This window comes from Hypomesus transpacificus, chromosome 14 (genome assembly GCF_021917145.1).
Source record: "Hypomesus transpacificus isolate Combined female chromosome 14, fHypTra1, whole genome shotgun sequence".
Taxonomy (NCBI): domain Eukaryota; kingdom Metazoa; phylum Chordata; class Actinopteri; order Osmeriformes; family Osmeridae; genus Hypomesus; species Hypomesus transpacificus.
Window position 1 is genome coordinate 16351016 of NC_061073.1, and position 13310 is coordinate 16364325.

General features: G+C 44.7%; 2 protein-coding genes across 9 annotated transcripts in view; one reads left to right on the plus strand and one right to left on the minus strand.

Moving 5' to 3' along the window:
• tjp1b (tight junction protein 1b) overlaps positions 1–6834 on the plus strand; it is a 31533-nt gene extending 24699 nt beyond the window's left edge. For 6 of the 8 annotated variants that reach the window (XM_047033295.1, XM_047033292.1, XM_047033294.1 and 3 more), the window contains 8 exons: positions 222–1085; positions 1197–1288; positions 1505–1717; positions 2420–2556; positions 3206–3662; positions 3840–4057; positions 4264–4407; positions 4817–6834. In XM_047033295.1, the coding sequence (XP_046889251.1) occupies positions 222–1085; positions 1197–1288; positions 1505–1717; positions 2420–2556; positions 3206–3662; positions 3840–4057; positions 4264–4407; positions 4817–4911 (2220 nt within the window). In that variant the 3' untranslated portion in view covers positions 4912–6834. The remainder of the gene's footprint in view (positions 1–221; positions 1086–1196; positions 1289–1504; positions 1718–2419; positions 2557–3205; positions 3663–3839; positions 4058–4263; positions 4408–4816) is intronic. The other 2 variants (XM_047033297.1, XM_047033296.1) reach the window with 2 other exon arrangements.
• Positions 6835–9363: 2529 nt separating this feature from the next.
• On the minus strand, positions 9364–13203 carry zgc:101540 (hsFATP2a_ACSVL_like domain-containing protein). Its single transcript, XM_047034859.1, has 10 exons — positions 12584–13203; positions 12130–12339; positions 11877–12035; positions 11606–11730; positions 11144–11338; positions 10950–11040; positions 10585–10783; positions 10395–10492; positions 10149–10279; positions 9364–9911 (listed from the first exon to the last, which is right to left on the minus strand). The coding sequence occupies exons 1-10, from the start codon at positions 13053–13055 to the stop codon at positions 9735–9737; spliced, it is 1857 nt and encodes a 618-aa protein (XP_046890815.1). The 5' UTR covers positions 13056–13203; the 3' UTR covers positions 9364–9734.
• Positions 13204–13310: the final 107 nt, after the last annotated feature.

Below are 13310 nucleotides of genomic sequence, written 5' to 3' on the forward strand. Positions count from 1 at the left end.
TATTAACCTATTTATGTTTGACTTTGTAAAGTTTGTGTTATCTGCGACGTAAGAAAGAAGAAAGTAATTGGCCCCATGTGTTGTTTCTGTTAACCTCAAATTTGAGGATTGAATTAACTGAAAAAGATTTAAAGCTTTTGAGCTTCATCTAATCTAATGCAAAAAAATCTGATAACTGTTCAACTACCCCCCCCCCCCCCCCCCCCCCCCCCCCCCCTCAGATGTACAAAAAAGATCTGTACAGCATGGAGGAGTCTGTGCGTGTGAACCATGGCCTGAAGCCGTCCCTGAGCTACAGTCACCAGCCCTCGTACCCTGACAAACAGCCATACCGCGACTACGACCACCCGCCTTACGGATACAACACGGGCGCCGGCGGCTTCGCAGAACCAAAGCCTCTCAACTTCGACTCTCACCTGCACCACTACGACGACCGCGTGCCTAACTACGACGACCAGTGGCCCCCCTACGACCAGCATACCTCGCCCCAGCCTCCGGGCTACCAGCCGGGCCCCCAGCAGCCCCCCCTGGGCTACAGCCCCCGGCCCCCCTACGAGGACGGCCCAGGGAGGGACTACAGCCCCCCCCAGCCACGCTACGACGGCGCCCCCCCGGTGGGGTACGACGGCCGGCCGCGGCACGGCAAGGCGGGGCCCGTGCGCTACGACGAGCCCCCGCCCGCCGCGGGGTACGAGGCCCGCTCGCCCTACGAGCCAGAGAGCCACAGCTTCCCCATCAACTCCCCTCGCTCTCCAGAACCCCCCAAGCAGTATTACAGCGACTCCGCCTCACGGCCCCCCTACAACCCTGGGCCTCCTAACAGGGGCTACAAGCCAGGGATGCACGAGCCCGTCATGAACTCTGAACCCCCCCTGCCCCCTCCCAAACCAGAAGCCCTGTCCTCGCCAGGAGAGCCCGGCATGTCCGCCGGCCCTAAGCCCCTCCCCCCACCGCCGAGGGCGGAGCCTGAAGACGACCCCGCCATGAAGCCCCAGTCGGTCCTCAACAGGGTGAAGATGTTTGAGAACAAGCGCTCCGTGTCTGTGGACCGGGCCAAGGACGCGGGAGACGGCACCGTCCTCAGAGTAGGCCCCACACACACTTACCCATATTAGGGAAGGAGATTCGACGTGGGGGAGGGGGAGTGGGGGGGGGGGTGTTGAGAGACCTAATCGATCCTTTTTCCTCTGTTTCAGCCTGCCGATGCTCCCAAACCTGTCATTGCGCCCGGGCCAGTCCTCAAAGCCAACTCCCTCAGCAACCTGGAGCAGGACAAGTCTACATACAGGTATGTAATCAACAGCAGTGTCCACACACTGTGCAGAGCTGGGTGAAGGACGATGACTCTGGGTCCATCCATCACTGCCTCAGAGGGCCCCCTGGTGGACAGAGGCCACTTAGCAACTATGCAGCAACCCCCGAGTGTTTTTACTGTGTTGGTGGTCTTGTTCCTGGCCATGCCTCTCTCTCACCGCCCCCCCCCCCCCCCGCTCCTCTCCTCCAGAGACCCAGAGCCTCAGAAGCCTCAGTCCAAACCTCTGGATGACACGGTGCGCTCCAACCACTACGACCAGGACGAGGACGAGGAGTACTACAGGAAGCAGCTGTCCTACTTCGACCGCCGGAGTTTTGACAGCAAGGCCATGCAGCCTGGCCCGGGGGTCAACCGCTTCCATGAGCTGGCCAAACCCGCCCAGCTGACCTATCCTTACAATAGGTACCAACGTAGCTAACACAAAATCAAATGTTCTGTATTGGGACTGTCAGGCCAAATAGTGTCCTAGGGCCAAATAGTGTCCTAGGGCCAAATAGTGTCCTACCTGACGTCACAATGCCGTCCGTCGCTATGCCGACCTTAAATTCCTGAGATATTTACGCGTGCTAGCAGGAAACTGTCATGGTTGCTATACTGATCATACTGGTTCTTTTGACGAAAACAATTAGCCAGCTAGCACCAGCTATCAAACGAGTGAAAACTTTAAATAGTAGAGTAGAATAAACTGGTTTAAATAAGCCTAAATACAAAACTTCCTACCTAGTAAACCAGTATAGCAACCATGACAGTTTCCTGCTAGCACGGGTAAATATCTCAGGAATTTAAGGTCGGCATAGCGACGGACGCGTCCTTGCTTCGGAACGGCATTGTGACGTCAGGTAGGACACTATTTGGGCCTAGGACACTATTTGGCCTGACAGTACCCCTAAGGGGCTTAAGCAGAGCCTAGGGTCAAGTCCAATTGGAGTATCCCACTAGGGGAAATGTGGTTGCAGCCAAGTCAAATGTAAAGGAAAATAACATGAAATGTGTCTCTGTCTGATCTCCGTAATGAAGAAGCTCTCGAGTGAATGTGAGACTGCCCAGCCCTCTAGCGTGCGCTTAGACTAATACCTGGTGCACGTGCACCTTTGTGTGCGGCAGGGCGGAGTCCGTGGAGAAGGTGAGTCCTGTGGAGAAGAGGTACGAGCCCCTGCCTCAGATCAGCCCCTCCTCCCAGTATGGGCCGCCCACCCCCGCCATCCCACCCAACACGCTGCCCAAGCTCAGCGCCAACGAGGGTGAGCTTTCTCCTCCCCACCCTTAGGCTCCACCCACATCTAAAGAGCATGGATAGGAAGGAGTTTTCAGTTAGACATGGCTTCTGTCTTCCCGTGTTCAATAGGTCACTTTGTGGACTTGGCAGAGATCTATAAATATAACATGAAGCGCCCAGAAAGAGATGTTAGGGAGCTAGTTATACCTTGCAGTATGAGTCATGATAATGGCATGCGTTTACATACCGGGATAAGAGGTGCCCTAGAAGGACATATTCCATGAAAACTATATTTGTACTTGTTTACTTCATGGTATATAAGTCGTTCTGTAACCTATCCACTTCATTCAATTGACGACCAAACACTAGGCATGGGACCAATGATTCCACGGCCGTTACAAATAAAATACTCTCATCAAACCTTTTTATTGATAGTCTTAGTTTTCCCCTCGGTCATCTGTTCTCTCTTTCAAGGAAAACATTAACAAGCAGTTCAGAGTCGCTCTGATAGCTGGGCGACAGCCTTCATGAGCTATGACAGTGTGTTTTGGGACTTGAACAAAGGCTTTGTGTGCTCTACTGAAAGCATCTCTGTGTAGTTACACGGTACACTGAGGCAGTTTGTCAGTTCTCATCTGCGTCTCTTCACTGTCACCATCTGTGTGTGTTTCCAGTGAACTCCCTCCCTGATGCCCTCTGCTCCCCCAACCCCAAACTTGAGGTCGCCCTACGGCCCCCAACCAGGGAGGACCCCCTCCAGGGGAACTACCTCTCCCAGAAGTCCCCCGTCAATGGCACAGACGCTCCCCCCAAAATCCTGGGCGCCCCCACACCCACCAGCTACAACCGCTACATCCCCCGGCCGTACACCAGCTCGGCCCGGCCCTTCGAGCGCAAGTTCGAGAGCCCCAAGTTCAACCACAACTTGCTGCCCAACGACACGCAGGCCAAGACGGAGCTGGTCAGCAAGCCCAGCCTGGTCAACAACAACAGCAGCAGCAGCAAACCTCAGCTGTCCCCACAGCCCCAGGACCACGACAGCGGCCTGGACACGTTCACTCACACCATGGATAACAGGCCCAAGTACCAGCACAACAACGTTAACGCCATCCCCAAGGCTATCCCTGTCAGGTAAGGCTGCCGGAGGAGGCTGAGGGATGGATGCGTGGGAACTGGTTCTAGATGTGTCTCATGTCCTCTGTGCATTACACTATACCTCTACCACCCCCTCCCCCACCACCACCACCACCCTCCCCCTTCATCCACCGTTTTGATGGATTGCTTTTGCCGTCCGCCGCTGTCCCTTAGCCCCAGTGCGCTGGAGGATGACGAGGAGGATGAAGGGCACACGGTGGTGGCCACGGCTCGGGGGATCTTCAACTGTAACGGAGGGGTCCTGAGCTCCATGGAGACTGGCGTCAGCATTATCATTCCCCAGGGGGCCATCCCAGAGAGCGTGGAGCAGGAGATCTACTTCAAGGTGTGCCGGGACAACAGCATCCTGCCTCCCCTCGACAAGGAGAAAGGTCCGTAACCCCGCTCTCGCCCTCCGCTGGTGTGAGTCGATGACAGCAAGCGGCCCCTACCAGACAAATCTCCTTCCAGACTTTGTACCCTCCGATAGTGTCTATATACACCTCGGATTGCTGTCTATTCAGACGCTGTGTAGAGATATGATGGTGTGTGTGTGTGTGATTGTTCTCACCGTCCTCGTGGGTTGGTCTCCCCGCAGGAGAGACTCTGCTCAGCCCCCTGGTGATGTGTGGTCCTCACGGACTCAAGTTCCTGAAGCCCGTGGAGCTGCGCCTGCCTCACTGTGCGTCTATGACCCCTGATGGTTGGTCTTTTGCTCTAAAATCCTCCGACTCCTCGTCGGGTACGCTGTCCTCTCTCTGTCCTTTTTGGGGTCTTTGGGAAAGGCTGGGTGATTAATGGTCTGATGCAATGAGGGTCACGAGAGATTACGCTTCATACACACATGAATGCTCTCATCTTCCGTTCTCCATATTTCCATTGCATGCCCTTACTTTTTTTTTTTATACGGGATTGTTCGTGAGTTTGTCCTTTTCCAATGTATTGTTTGGTGGAAGTTCACTCAAATTTGTGACATTTTCCTTCACAATCAGAGAAGGTACACTAGCTAAAAACAATTAGTACAACAATACACACTGCATTTATCAGTGCTGATATTCTAAGGTTCAAAATTATATATTTCACGAATCATTTTAAATAAGTTGTATTCTCTTTAAGGTCTGGAGGTCACTTTTTACTCCTCATTCCTGCAGGTGACCCGAAGACTTGGCAGAACAAATCTCTTCCAGGAGATCCTAACTACCTGGTGGGCGCTAACTGTGTGTCTGTGCTAATCGACCACTTCTGAAGAGGGCAACAGCTGGTCTGTTACTGAATGTGAATATCAGGGGATCACCGTTGCCCCCCCTCCTCCTGTGACCCCCTCCCCTCCCACTTCCTCGGACCAGAGCAGTGGTGGTCTGCGCTGCTTGATGAAGATTGAACTTCTCGCTCACATTGTTTACTGTGCCCCCCCCCCCCCCAAAAAAAATAATAATTATAAAATAAAACATTACAAGGAGTGGGAGGAGTCAATGTGGAGTGGGAGGAGTCAACGTGGAGTGGGAGGAGTCAACGTGGAGTGGGAGGGGTCAACGTGGAGTGGGAGGGGTCAATGTGGAGTGGGAGGAGTTGACGTGGAGTGGGAGGAGTCAATGTGGAGTGGGAGGAGTCGACGTGGAGTGGGAGGGGTCGACGTGGAGTGGGAGGAGTCAATGTGGAGTGGGAGGAGTCAACGTGGAGTGGGAGGAGTCAACATGGAGTGGGAGAAGTCCAGCTGTTCCCAGGGCTGTGCTCTTTTTCTTTCAGTTTTTTGGTGCTTTAAGGCAAAAAATACAAATAAAAACAAGTTGTATAAAAAAAATTGAACTGTTGTTGGAATGCATGACCCGTGCCACAGACTGAATAATCTCATTTTGACATTTTTAGCCAATTTTAAAACTATAAAAGAAGAAAAAACGGTCTGAGCGGTGCAAGAAAGGAAGAATCTTGAAATTTATTTAATATTGCTATGAGAATTGTACTTATGCACTCACAAACAGAAAAGTTGGTATATGCAAAACTTTTTTGTTTGTGAGGTCTGTGGTCATGCGTTTCTTTCTGGAAGGATCTTTAAAGACTTGTGAGATGCTCAGCCTGTCACAAGGGTAATGAAGGACGTAGGCATCATGAAGATACTGTATAAAAATAATATACTATATGAAGATGGATGTATTGGAATTGGATGTCCCTTGTTTGTTCCCTATGGGCTCAATGTGTTTAGAACTGATCTTTTGTAGCCGTTTTACCGTAGATAAATGTACTGACTTGATTTACCAACTCCTGCTGTCTAGAGATCTATGCATGTGCAATGACTCAGGTCCAGAATCCTGCTACTACTAAGTTCAACACATAAGTCCCATCTTACACTGCAAGCAGTGATGCCTTATCTGCATATAAACTTTTCAGTAAAACTTAAAAACATCGGATCTTTTTAAGTTGTAGAGGTCAATTATGAAAGAAATAAACAGTTGTCTGCATTCTTAACTCATTATATCAATGAACTTGGATTTAGCACACAAGAATAATTGAGGCTGATGAAAAGGTATGCTTTCTGTTACTGCTATGCATATGAAGTCAGAGGAAATACAAAACACTAGAAAATTGTACAATTAATTGTGGCTGTACATATTGCTAGCATATGGCCTTGGTTCTCTGTAAATGAACTTTTGTACATCTTTGTTATTTTGTATAAAAGAGGAAAAATGTTTCTTAAAAAAGACAAAGCAATTACATTGGTTATGTTTATATTCTGGTTATACCCCTGAGCCTTGGACTGATCTAAGCAGTAATAAATCCAACTTTTCTACCACATATACACAATACTTAAAGGCATTTTTAACAGTCAGAAAACTTTTTATTCTTATTTACAAAATAGAAAAGTGCTTGGTTTAAAAGATCTGTACTCCAGAGGGGTCTGCTTTAAAGAGTCGGCCCTCCTTTGTTTGTGATACTGGATGCTGTATTGTGTGCCCTGAAATGTATTTTTGTACTAATAGACAATTTATTATGGCACATCAGTACAATTTTGTTTTGATATGATAACACTGCTTTAATCCAACACTAGTTTCTTTTCCTGTTTGGCTGGCATTCTCTTTATTTATTTTTTATTTTTGTTCAATGTTTTTCTTTCCTTTGCAACACATTTCTAAGTATACCACTGTATTAATAAATAAAATCATTTTTAAAGTAAGACATGGTTTTCTGTGATTGTTTTTTGACATTTGGCGAGAGTTTATTCGGGGGAGAAATTTCATTACAGTTTCTGCAGCACGTATATAGTGAGTTTAAATCAAATCAAATCAAATCAAATTTATTTGTATAGCCCTTTTTACACGCAAGCATGTCACAGAGGGCTTCACATGCGCCCATAGAACTGCCCCTCAACCAACCTAAACCCTCAAGGAAGACAAGGAAAAACTCCCAGAAAAACTCCCACCGGGAGAAAAAATGGAAGAAACCTTGGGAGGAGCAATTCAGAGAGGGATCCCCTCCTCCAGAGACGGTTGGTAAGAGAGAGGAGCAGAACACAAGCTAAACATAGTCATACAGTGTCAATGGGTTTTGAAACACCAAAATCCATTGTTCGGCTTTATAGACGTTGGATGGGACCGGGAAACTCGCTGTTGGCCGTCATGGAGACTGGATTCCGGGTGACGACCTGGTTCAGCGTTGGCAGACCGACGACCAAGCAGGTCCTGACAGCTCAAACCCCCCACACCACAGGGAATGTGTCGGGGGGGGACAGAGAGGAGAGCAGGGATTAGAGAATGCCAGGAGCAGCTAACAGTTACAGTCAAAATAGAATGAGATCCCCACCGGTCAAGTGTGGACTAGTGCAGCAATTTAACAGAGCAAAAAGGGTATTTGATGCAGCCCCACACACCAAAACAACGACAGCCCCCCTCAGTTGGAACATGAAATCTGTTCCAGGGGAAAGAACTCTAAAGTAGGTTATACTTATACGAATAAGGATGAAAACAGCCAGTCCCCCGTTGTCTCCAACTAGTAATAAAAACTATAACAGTAACAATATACAGCAACGGAACTATAATAATAATAATACTAACAATATACAGTAACAGGTTTACTTTATTTGTAACATCTAGCTGGGCAATGTGAACATAAGCTATAATTAAAATTTAAAAGTTACATGTGATACACACATAGGCAAGCACACATCCCAGGTTTACATAGAAAGTACACACATACTTCCCTTTAACAATCATAGAATTGACTAAACAAGAACGTTTTTAATCTAGTTTTAAATGTCGAGACAGTATCAGCTTCCTTAATTGAGATGGGTAATTTGTTCCAAAGAAGAGGTGCTCTATATGAGAACGCCCTACCTCCAGCAGTTTTTTTCTTAACTTTGGGTATTACCAGATAGCCGGCATTTTGAGATCTTAGAGACCTTGCGGGGCAATAGGGTGCAAGGAGACCGGAGAGGTACAGTGGTGCCAATCCATGCAGAGATTTGTAAGTTAGTAGTAGAACTTTGAAATCAGCTCTGGCTTGGATAGGGAGCCAGTGTAAAGAGATAAGAGTCGATGTTATATGATCAAACTTTCTAGTTTTAGTCAATAGTCTAGCAGCAGCATTTTGCACCCGCTGTAAGTTTTTTAGGTAGGTAATTGGGAGGCCAGAGAACAACACATTGCAGTAGTCCAATCGGGACGTAACAAAAGCATGTATTAGTTTTTCAGCATCATCCTTTGAGAGGAATTTTCGTATTTTGGCAATATTACGTAGATGGAAAAATGCTGTTCTGGTGATTTGCTTAATATGGTACTCAAATGAAGTTTAAAGGTGTCCTTTTACCAGGACCTATCACAACCCGACATTGTGAGAACTTACGATAGGTGGTAGTCTATTTGGAAACAAGTAGTCTCAAACATTAAATATAGTTTACAGGTATTTCAAAAAACCAGGTTGTTGTAGTGTAGGCCCTTGTTCTCAACCCACTAAACCACGGGTCCCCCAAAAATTTAAGGGTTAGATTTTGCACTAAACAGAAATACATTGTAAACTGGAATAATCAAATCCAAGATCCAAACAAACTACATTGTTACTCTATTAATTTATTACTCAATTACTACTTCTAAACATAAAATGTCAATTAGCATACAATACAAAATATAATAGAAATTAAAATACTGATTTGTTTATATATATGTTACATTTTTCATTGTCATAAATACAGTACATACTGCTTATAATTAATGTTATATCATTTCTTTCTGTTTTATTATTATTTATATTTGACTTTTCAGAGCTAAACTGAACTGATATTTTATCATTTGCTAGTAGTATCTTTAACACTTTGGACACAGTGTGTAGTTTAGGTATCGGGATTGATAAACAAAGGTTTGTGAAGGCCTATCATTTAGGGTGAATGACCCCTATGGTTCAAAGGTTCAACACAGAGCTACATCAAACAAAGAAGCAGACATCACCCCTCGTACATGCTTCCAGTTGCTGTTGTCAGATACGGTGCTATAAAACATTTAAATAACACTTTTACCACCCATTCACTGCACAACGCTCAGGTACTTCTTGGTAGCAGTCTAGCAACATGGGGCTGCTGTCATACAAATGATCAGTCATGGATTGAGTTTAATTATTATCTATGCAGGACACAAATGCTAAATAATGTTGATACTCATATGAGAAAACTTGGATATCTTGTAACTTTAGCTTAAGTATTTGACAAGAATCAAGCTTTTGTTTAAGAATCAAGTTTTAATAATCTTCTGATAAGTACAACATAGTGCATACGTAAATGTTAGTTTATCAAGATTATCACATACCATATGTTTAGCTTCCATAGGATATTACACAACTATTGTTTTGCAATCAAAACAATAAAAAAACATGTATTGTTAAGCATAACCATCATATACTCTATTTACTTTATGTTACATAATCAAATCTATCCCTGAGATTAGTTGGCCATCCTACTTGTCGCCATTATTACAGTTTTATCATTCCCTGTTATGAACATGAAAACAACTAGCTTAAATGGATCATTACCCATGTCAACAATACATTTTTTTAATTTACTTTTTATCGTACATTTCAATCACATTTTGACTACAACTTGATCTCCCTTGAAGCAATTGAGGAGTATATCTCTTCAGTGAGTGGAACATATGTTTTTTTATCAGAATCAAGAAAGTACAAACGATCTTGGATGGTAGATGGGTTGAACCCGTCCTCTACCAACCTCACCTTCTTCATCTTGAACGTTCCAGTCATCTCCAAAGAGCTCTAGAAAACAAAGTGTCCTTTTTAAGCAAGGAATACAGTTTTACTGTACTCACGGTGCAAAAACAGTCGCATGTACAGCTGTTTGGAAAAGGGATTTGCAAAGAATACATATAAATGTGCACTATATATTAGAGTACTATTGTGATATAACACAAAGCAATACTAATTCCACAACTAATACAATCAAGTGGATATAGATTAGCTACCAATTAAAATCACTTGCACACTTGACTTCACCTGTATTCTTATGAACCGTGGTCTTGCGTAGGCTGGGAGGTAGTTAGCGACTGTCTTGAAAGTGTCTTCATAGTCAAATTCTTCCCCCTCCTCTAATATTACAGCTGCCATTCCAATCCTCCCCTCATGGCCTTGAGAGACATCATAACCACAATTAAAAAGTATTGGACACTGTAACAAACTGTACATATACAAATAGAAAAACTAGTAAAAGAAACCCCCTGAAATTAAAAAATATGTATTTACCTTCTACATGTACCCCGTATACATTAGCCTGTGCGATGCATTTAACCATTGTAAGAATATCTGCCACCTCCGTTGTGGCAACATTCTCCCCTTTCCACCTAAAACAGGAAATGACAGATGTCTCACCTTATCCCATTCTATTGGTCAACGTCAAATCAGGGAAAACAATTACACCTGTGAGAAAACCTACCTGAAGGTGTCACCAACTCGGTCCTGGAAATACACAAAGCTGTCACTGTCTATACGAAGCAAGTCCCCGGTGTTGAAGTACAGATCACCTTTCTGCAGGACATCTCTCAGTCTTTTCTTCTCTGTTTGCTGTTGGTTCCCAGCATAGCCAACAAAGGGAGATCTCTTGGTCACCTTTCCAACCAAAAGCCCTGTCTCACCTGCAGAAAGAAGGCACAAAGTCCTTATTCCATTATAAACTAACGTGGGGGGAAAAGTTGCGTTGAGGAGAAAAGTAAAATTACATTTGTTTAAACATGGATGTGAAATTGTAACAACAACACAGTTGCCATAACAACAAAAACGAACCAGTAGCATCTGACTAACCTTTGGCTGCCTTAACGCACAGACCCTTAGCATTCCTCACAGGTTCTTCCTTCTCAATGTCAAACTTGATCAAAGTGTAGGGAAACAAATACTGAAAGACACAATTACATAAAGGTTCCTTTTTATCACAAACAGCCAGACAATTATAGATAGGGAAATCTCTCAGTTAATGCCGTCGTTAAGTAACTACCCACCCTGTGGAGAAAGTTGACTCTTCCCACCACACCTATCTTTGTTGTGTAGTTGATAAAGCCAATATTTCCTTCGGTGGCAGCATACAATTCCCTGACGTGAATATCACCAAATCGCTTCAGAAACTCAGACCAGATGTCTAGTCGGACACCATTGCCGATGGCAATCCTTACTTTGTGGTCCTTTTCATTGTCTTTCTGAAAATACAACAGAAAGGTTGTCGAAACTCACTGTCAGGGTCAAAGCCAATACATTTTGACAAATTTTTTAATGTGTGTAACTAAGTTAATACATTTTGCTAATGAATTAACATTTTCAAGGTCATAAGATTTTCCGCTACAAAAATGACATAACTTGTGCACATACTTTGAGTACCTTGTCTGAGGAATACTATGATTAAAAATATTTTCATTCAACTCAATCGTACACAGGTGTGACATCTAGAGTAGACTTGTTAACATTACCTTGGGTGTATTGCAGAGGTAGCGCATGGTTTCACCTATATATTGCATCACTGTTATATTGTGCTTTCTGCAATCTTCCCAAAACTGAGAGGCTGAGAATTTTCTTCTCAGTACAACTGTTATGCCTGTGTAAGAAACAGAAATTATCATTCTAACTCATTTTGTCTAATGCCTTCTTAGATGCATATTTGATTATTCTTAGATTCTCTGCTATGATAATGAAACAGTCATGTATTTGCAGTTTCCCATGGAAGATAGTAAGTGGTTCTACCTCTCTCAATGGCACCAGACAGTCCGATGAGGAACCCAGCGCTGTGATAGAGGGGCAGGTTGATGTAGAACACATCATCTGACGTCACTCCTGATGCAGCCTGGATGAAGGACGCGGCCCAGACCCTCTCGTGAGTGACCAGGGCTGCTTTTGGTAGCCCTTGAATGAAAAAAAGAATGTGTAGTGGTTTCAAGATCATCTGTGAGGGGAAACCCAAATCAATCTTTTACGAAGCGCACAGCATGTTGCATACCTGTGGTCCCAGAGGTGTAAATATAAAGAGCGGCACTTCTAAAGGTGACATTTGACCTCAGGTTGGGTGACAGAGTCTCGTCTGAGGCCTGGGAGATGTTGTCTGAGAGGGCATGGATGCCCTCGACGCTGCACTCCTCTGAGAGCAGGTACACAGAGATGCCCTGCTGCCTCAACACAGGCAGCACCTCCTCCAATGCGCCCTTCAGCTCTGCAAAGACAGATGGGCCTTCAGCTCTTGTAACATCTTCCCATTGAGCAATTCAGCACGTGGTGGCCTATTTTACATTCCTGAGCTCTTTATTTACTCAGGTGCCAACAGTTCCAATACAGAATTGCAAGAAGTAATTGGCTTCGCTTTATATGCCATATTAGTTTAGGCATATGCCTAAAGTCATTTCATATCGTTTCATAACAGTGCAAAACTATTTAGAAGTGGAACTCTTGTTATTTACCTGCCGAAGCAATGATCACTTTGGCCCCGCAACATGAGAAGCAATGTAAGAGTGACTTTGATCTGATGTTGAAGTTCAGGAAAGCTGCTGCACAGCCCAGTTTGGCCAGGCCCAGCCATGTCCAGGCAAAACAAGGCTCATTCCCCAAGAATAGAGCGACGGTGTCCCCCTCTTTTAGACGGGCGTGCGTTTGCAGCGCTCTGGCGACTTTGTTGCTCTGTTTATCCACCTCCGAGTATGAGTGCGCTTTACCCTCAAAATGTATAAAAGTTTTGTTCGGATGTTTCTTCACCGCATCCAAAAAGCAGTCCAAAATACTATAGAACGGTTTCCTCTTGTATTTTGACAATCTTATTCCAAGTACCATACATTTCATTATATACGAAAAATCTTGGCCAAAGTATGGAAACCATGTTTTCAAGAAAACTGGCAAAATTGCTATGCCGACTAATAAAGTAAACCAAATGAGCATCTTGGAAAAAAATAATTGTCGCTACGACTTTAATAAGTCTAAAACTAAAAGTTTTAGACTTATAACATTTAACTATCCGAATTGATTACGAAGTTCAACCACCCAGTAAGACCTGGGATAGCGTAGTGTGCGGTAGACATCGCAAGGTCCCTCCCTCCTCCCTCCCTCTTGGTTGCCAGAGTGCGTTTCAATCCACATTTACACTATTTTTCTTTCGAGTTCATAATCTTACAGAGAATATACAGAACAGAATCA

Coding starts and splice junctions, on each gene's coding strand:
- zgc:101540 (XM_047034859.1), bottom strand. CDS start 13,055: ATGCTCATTTGGTTTACTTTATTAGTCGGCATAGCAATTTTGCCAGTT. Junction 11,339..11,605: donor ACCTCTGCAATACACCCAAG/GTAATGTTAACA, acceptor TTGTATTTTCAG/AAAGACAATGAAAAGGACCA. Junction 9,912..10,148: donor CACGGTTCATAAGAATACAG/GTGAAGTCAAGT, acceptor TTTGTTTTCTAG/AGCTCTTTGGAGATGACTGG.